The sequence below is a fragment of the Gavialis gangeticus genome, unplaced genomic scaffold (assembly GCF_001723915.1).
Source record: "Gavialis gangeticus isolate Ggan-Ray unplaced genomic scaffold, GavGan_comp1, whole genome shotgun sequence".
Taxonomy (NCBI): domain Eukaryota; kingdom Metazoa; phylum Chordata; order Crocodylia; family Gavialidae; genus Gavialis; species Gavialis gangeticus.
In genome coordinates, this window is record NW_017729022.1 from 60,090,005 (window position 1) to 60,097,419 (window position 7,415).

General features: G+C 47.4%; 1 protein-coding gene across 3 annotated transcripts in view; it reads right to left on the reverse strand.

Moving 5' to 3' along the window:
• ZC3H7B (zinc finger CCCH-type containing 7B) overlaps window positions 1-7,415 on the reverse strand; it is a 90,141-nt gene that overhangs the window by 17,670 nt on the left and 65,056 nt on the right. For all 3 annotated transcript variants that reach the window (XM_019515116.1, XM_019515114.1, XM_019515115.1), the window contains exon 17: window positions 6,457-6,542. In XM_019515116.1, the coding sequence (XP_019370661.1) occupies window positions 6,457-6,542 (86 nt within the window). The remainder of the gene's footprint in view (window positions 1-6,456; window positions 6,543-7,415) is intronic.

Genomic DNA, 7,415 nt, shown 5'->3' on the forward strand with positions numbered 1-7,415 from the left:
TGGACATTTATCTTGCTGGGATCTTTTGACCCCAGCTGACTTGCTGCCCCTGGGTTAGGGGGCTGGACTCGATGACCTTCTGAGGTCCCTTCCGGCCCTAATGTCTATGAAATCCATGAAATCTATGCACAGCAGAGCTACACTTTTTTGTTTGCATCCTAAAGCTTAGAGCCCAAGAGGACGAGAGGAAACAAGTGGCATTTGTGCCTACAGCTCAATTTGGGCATGAGTGGTTGTACCCAGGCACAGAAGGGCACTGGGCATGCAGCCAGGACATGCAAGATGACGTTTTCACAGGAGCGCGCCAAGGTACAAATGGGCTGTGGAGCACAAAGGTTTGGTACCAGGTAACACAACTAAATACCTGTTACCAGGTAGCCAACTCACAACCAGCTGTCCCCTAGGACTCTTCATCCTGGGCACTTCACAGTGAGGAGAGAGAGAAAGAGAGGGAGAGGGAGATTCTTCTTGACAAGTGGTGTGTTCAGCAGCCATGCAGATCCTATGCATAACACCCAGAAGGTGGAGACAACATGCCGCAGGCCTAGTGTATGGTACAGCACCCAATTATATTCCAGGAAGAGATCTATAGGTCACCTATAGTGACCTGTCTCTGATTGAATCTTTCAAAAGGTGCATATTTGACAGAGAAGACTGTGCTGAACCATTGTGAAAGGCTAAACAGGAAATGTTAGGAGCTGGGCTTCACCTGCATTGGCTCAAGTCTCTACTGCTCTGGGTTTCCTAGCAAGATCCTTTCAGAGAACACTGGGTCTCGCAACATCTGCAAGTTGGCCCTGTTCATTTGCACAGAGACCTCTGTCAGTATAATGGTCAGGAGGCGAATTCGCATATCCGTTTTCACCAAAGTAGATGGCACCAAGAACAAGTCAGGATGGCTGCCAGGTGGGTAAGCAGAGTCACAATTTTAATAGCTGGGATCTCACAGGAGACTGACTCCCCTCCCCACCCCCCAGAAACTCACGCAGATGCTGCAGAAAACCATGATTTTTCCTTAAAGGCATGGCTTACAGGCCCTGTTTTAAACCCCCACACATCACCCAAGAAATTATTTATCATGCCTCCCAGATCCAAGAGCTGGTGATATCAGGTGTCAAGGTAATTCTGGTAACCCACTCCATCCTACCAGCCCTGTTATGCCTGTTCTATTATCCAGCCACAGTGTATATTTCACAACATAGCCATAATGTATCAGTTAGATCTATCTTAACGGTATCAGATTACTACATCAAATTCAAAGGATGGCACTAGTCATAGCTGCCAGAGGCACTTTCTAGCTAATATTGATAGTCGTGGGCAGCTATTCCATGAAGCTCTGGCAGAAAACAGCTAAGCACATTCTCTGAGGCATGCCACGCAAAGCATAGCATGCTTACCACTAGCAATGGATCCAGCAAGCAAGTAGCCTCACTGGAGACTGGGAGAAAAGCAGAAGTCAAAGCAGCTGCTGCAACATGACCGTATTGGTAAAGACATGACGTATGCCTGGCAGACTGATGATAAATTAATGGCCTGGAAATCAGTGCCTTGTGGTGTTGCAGCACATTAAGTCAGTCAGAAGTGCCTCCGGTTATAGCAACACCCATTGTTACAAAGCCAGACTAGAGCACTACCACAGCAAAAACATAGCTAGTAAATAGTAGCAACCAAATAAATAAAGGTTTTGGCAGGCTACTCTTTGACTTTTGAAGCAAAAGATGCAGTATAAGAACAAAAAAAAAAAAAATCTCCTTCCCTCTCTCCCCCTCACTGCTTAAGCACCAATTCTGAGGGTCAGTGGTTCTGCAGCTGGTAACCTCCAGTGGCTCCGGGCAGTTGATGGTTGTAGGACGTTCTGTTAAGTCTACAGTTAAATTCATCAGCAGTTTGCCTTTACAGTGTGGCAGTCTCTGATCAGAAACACCTTAGGTGAGCTCTGGTATTTAGCCAGAGAGCTCCACACCATCTGAAACTGATCCAAGCACCACTCCTAGCATGCACAGTGAGTCATTAGCACTGTGAAGGCCAGCATGCTGTCCTTATATTGTTCTTTTCTCTCAGTAACCAAAGACACCTAGCAGCTGAGTCCAAAAGCCAGTTTTGGTGACCACAGTGGTTTTTAAACCTACTGGAGATGTTTTGTTCTTGAGGACTAAAGGGCACCTCGAGAAGCTGGCTGTAAAGCATTTTCATTTAACACTCCTGGTAATCACACAGAATGGGAGAAGATGGGTTTGTTACTACCATACTCCTGAGAAGTTGTTTTTACTGGGCAACTGAGTTACACAGCTGGAAGAATGGCTGAATGAACATTATTCTGGATGAGCATGCTTAGAACAGGGACAATACAGACAAATATAAACTTTCCTTTCCCAGGGGGCTTTGCATTGCCCCCAGGTTTTCTGCAATGACTTAACAATCATTCTGAGAAGTGACTGCCTGGGGCTCACTGGGGCTGGAGCAATGGCTTGTTGTTAACACATTTGACTTTAACTGGCCACATCAGATTCTCTCTCTCTCTCTAAACCAGGGGTTCTTAACCTTTTTTGTGCCATGGACCCCTTTGGCAGTCTGGTGAAGCCTATGGACCCCTTCTCAGAATAATGTTTTTAAATGCATAAAATAAAATACATAGAGATTAGTGAAAGTAAAGATGTAATTTTTTTCCCATCCAAGTTCACGGACCCCCTGAAATCTATCCACAGACCCCTTGGGGGTCTGTGGACCCCAGGTTAAGAGCCCCTGCTCTAAACATACGTGCCATGCTGTGTCAGCACCAGGCTTGGAAGCCAAGAGTGGTGTGAGCAACCAGCTAGCACTTCCTAGCTGCACCTGCACCACGTCCCTGGTGCCACATCTCACAGAGAACTCCAGAGACACTGGCCCCACAGCGCAGCTCCAAAGCAGCTACATGCAAAACAGTCCTAGTGCTTGTTGAGAAGCTTGGTCATTGTATCAGTCCTGTTTCAACTATCAACCCTATCCTCACCTCCCACAGGCTGTGATAGCAGCCACAGACGCATTCCTGATTCCACTGCTTCACATCTTTACAATGATAACACACATGCCTTGGCTTCATCCCTGTCTCCCTGTTCGCTGTTACTGCCTCTCCAGAGTCTCTGGCTGCTGCTTTATCTGTACATTTAGGGTCTGATCTTCTCATGACCTGAGATCCCGCAATTCTCAGTGAGTTGGGGTGTGGGCGTGAGGGGAGAAAGGGGGAGAGAATTAAAAGCACTCAGTGTGCCACAAGACTGGAACCTAGGTTTTTTAAAGCTTTGCAGGGTGTTATTGTTCTCTTATGATTTCTGCCATGCTAACACGTAGGTACAGACTTCCACTAACTTCAGTGCAGCTAGCAGAGTATAAAGTTTACAGACAAAGACTCCAACCTTGTACCCCTTGTTCAGGACTTGATTCAGCAAAGCAACCAAGCATGTGCTCAACTTCACAGAAGCTGTGTGAAATCCCATTGATGTTGACAGCACTTAAGGAAGTTTCTTTAATCCTGTATGCATGCAAATGCTTTGCTGAACCAGACAGCATGTAAGCACATGCTCGAAGGGTTTTGCTGAATCAGACCCCAAAGAGCTAACTAATAAAAAAATCATAATCACAGACAGCTCCAAGTGAAAACATCAAATACTACCAGCCCTGCTAGAGTTTGAATGAGTACAAATGCTTTCACCCAACAATTTCTAACTAAAAATCATATTGTGAAAATTAAAATGCTGTTCTTAAAAAAATACCAAGTTCAGTTTTTTTCCTGCATTAATTTCCCAACCCTGTTAAACTGTCTAATCACCAATTTTATTGTTTACTTCAACATTTGGCAGTTTTAAAATTTTGGCTTTCTTCCTGCATTGCAATTTTCCTGCTTTTCTGTAACCGATAAGAGAAGCAATGTTCAGAATCACTGACAGCAGCCTGAAGTGAATATGAAAAGTGAGGCTGGAAGAAGAAAAGCTTGTGTGCTGGCTTCTCCATTGCTTAAATCTGTAAATCAATACTAGACGTGTTCCAGCTCCACCAGGCTTTATGGGCTTAATGCTGGGTGAAACTTGATGGCCTACACTAGGCTAGAGGTCAGATTAGATCATCAGAATGGTCCCTGCTGGCTTTAGGATAAGGCAACCTGATGAGAATGGAGAAGGTAGGGAAGTAAAACAACAACGCAGCAGCTGCCCTCATGGTACCAGTAAATGTTAAATTACCACTCGCCAAGTACCTGCCATTTACCTTCTGTCCTTCTAGTATGCTTGGAAAGGCCCCAGAGGGACCATTGCCATGAGTTCCAAGGGAGAACAGAAAACATGGGTCAAGAAAGATGGAATTCTCCAATAGTTGCCTACCCCCTACCCCTGGCAGATTCCTCTCTGTGCCCTACAGGGAACCAGGAAAGGATTAAGCTTGGGGGGTGGGGGGGCGGGTTCTGCAGCATTCAGCAAAGTTCTGCAGGTCCTCAGAGCTCCAACAGCAACATGCAAATCTCTACGAACAACCTGAGCTCCCAGAAGGAAGTACTCAGCATCATGGATTCTGGGCTGCTGGCCCTTACAGAGCAGCTTGCTGACAGATGCCCATCCTCCTGCTCTTATAGACAAGTGGATGGGTCCAGCTCCTTAGGTTGCTTGGGTAGATCCACAGGAAGGGCAAAAAAAGTTGTCAGACACAGGAGCTATGACTGAAAGCACAAATGAAACCCCTGCCAAGGCCCACACTTCCCTTTACTACTGCTGAGTGTCATCCTATGTGTCTGGTGCCCTTCATATCAGGCGAGGACATCTGCTGTTGCAGATACCCTGCCTGAACATGGAAGAGGCTAAGAAGGGACCATTCTAATTATCTAGTCTTACTTCCTGCAAAACACAAGCCAGAGGGCCTCCCACAGTCACTTCAGCATCAGCAGTTCTGGTGGTGCTATACTGCATCGCTTAGAAAGACAGCCACTCTGCAGGAGAGACAGGTTGCTCTCAACTGCAAGGCTGAGCTAATCCCTGAGCTCACACTGTTTTCTACTGCCTGTGGATGGTGGAGAATACCATGGCAAAGGAGACTGCAGAACTGTGCAAGCATGACCCCAAGAATGAGCTGGCTATGGGTAACCCACATACCATAGCCCTTAGAAGGGCGCAAGGGCCCAATGCAGGTGTACACACCTCCTAATGCATCTACCAGGGCCCATCGCACCTTGTGCTTTTGGCATCTGCACCCAATCATTTTCACAGTACCTCTACCTGCCTCAAAAAAACACTGGGCCCTGCAGCAGTTGAGAAGGCAACCCTTCACCTCCATTTCACATTCTGTGAAATGGGACAAATACTCATCTACCTTCTTGGGGTGCTTTTGGGCTATATCTGATCCTCGGATTCCTATGTATCCCACTTTGTCAGCTGAATCTTCAGGCATGAATTAAAGAACCAGGAATGCTGTTTTCTAATGTAACAGCTGCTTTAATCTGACCCCAGGGCTGGGCTGGACTCCCCTGGTTACTCATCGGCTAGGCTCTGCTCCAGAACTAAGAATGCCCCAACTGGGCACAAAGAGAAAGAGGCAGCATCCATGCACTACCACTTGAAAGAATGCAGAAGTGGAGCGATTCCTTCAGTTTAAATATGCACACTTCTCCAAGGTCAGCCCTGACATGAGTGCTTGGCTTCAGGAAGCAAAGGCTTAGCAGTAAAGCTCTGCATCCAGGGCAGCAATGTGGCACCTGGGGCAGTACCAGCTCCTGCTGTGGCAATGGCTACTTTTGTATCCTCTCCCTCCACCCCCAACAAAGCAAGCACAAGGGCTACTGCCCCTGTTACTGCCCCCTCAGCTGCACTACTGGTAGGAAGGTTTGGACAGAGATGCAGGCAATGGCTTCCATCACAACAGGGGACCAACAGTGTTGCATCTGCTCTGCACCCTCATCCCTCCACAGTTGGCTGGGGCTACTAGGCCTGTTGACTGCCCCCACCAGTACCTGAACTGCATGTGCCAGCCCCTCATGGGATAAGCTCCCCCTACCAATTTGCTTTAAAATGGGTTCCCCCACAATAAAGGTGTGTTGCCCCTTGTCCAAAGGGCAGCACATGTCATTTGATCCCTGCACCAGGAGAACCAGTGACTGCTCCATAAAGCACCTGGCTTGTGGTGGGGGGAGGCACCTCTGAGCAGCCCCATCTCCACAGTGGCCATGCAGGGAGCTGTCCAGGCTGGCATGTGGAAACAGGCTTCAACCCTTCCCTGAAAGGTACCTTGGGTCTATCCCATGTCCAGCACTGCACACTGTCCTGCTTGCTACGGCACAAAGGAGGTACCCAGTGCCACTGCTCCTGGGAAGGGAGTGGCGATATATGCTTTCTACCCGGTGAGAAGTGGCAGGGGGAGGGGAAGGGACAGAAGTGCTACAGCAATAGGCAACAAGAATCCAGGGGACACAGATCAATCCCAGGGCCTGAGGCTTCTTACCATGCTGTTTGCTGGTTTGCTGGCATGTGCCTCCATCTGCTGCCAGTATTTTTTGGATTCTTGCACAATATCTTCATGGGTCATTCCTAGGAGAGACAAAGCAGAGGCATGACTCAGCATCCCCCCCACCAATCAACTAACCCTGGCAACTGAGAGGTGAGGGTGGGGGGAAGTTTGGGGTCTCCATTCCCATACGTGTTAAGAGGGAGTTCACATTGGTATCACCACTGTCTTCAGTATGAGTTACGTTAACATGACACTAGCAATAGGTGCCAAGTTGCCAAGCACCTGTTGGGGACTCAAGACATTTACTTACTGAAAGCACAGGGATGGCCAAGGAAGACCAAGTTCCCTCTACTCACTCCCCTTTCCCAGTGCAAGTCAATAACCCTGAGAGCAAAGCAGAATTCATCTTCTGTTGCTCCTTCAGTCCTAAGATAGGCAGTAAAGGAGCCAATGGCTAATGTTGAGATGTGAACATTTATCTTGCAAAAAACTGACCCAGACCCGCACACAGAGCCCACGTAGACCAACCAACTGCCAGCACAGCACAAGTTTCATTATCACCAACCTCAGCTTGCACTGGAGCTGATGATTTTGGGATGAGTGGCTGATAGATCACACTACCTGGAGTCACCCAGGTTTCTCCTAGATCCTGAAAATCTAGCTCAATCCCTGCTTCCCAGACTCAGTGAGTCTGTGGAAAGTCACCCAATTCCATCTTGATAAACTGCAGAACAGGTTTGAAATCAACATGGTGAGATGCAAGAAGACTATTATAAACTGCTCCAGTGCTGAAGGAAAAAAATCAAATGCAAAATACAAAACAGGGAAGAACTGATTAAGTAACAGCATCACAGAAAAGGGTCAGGGGATTATATCAGAACAAACCAAATACAAATCAACAAAGGTGACGCTGTTGCAAAGACAGAAAAATCCCTCTGGGATCTACTAAAAGC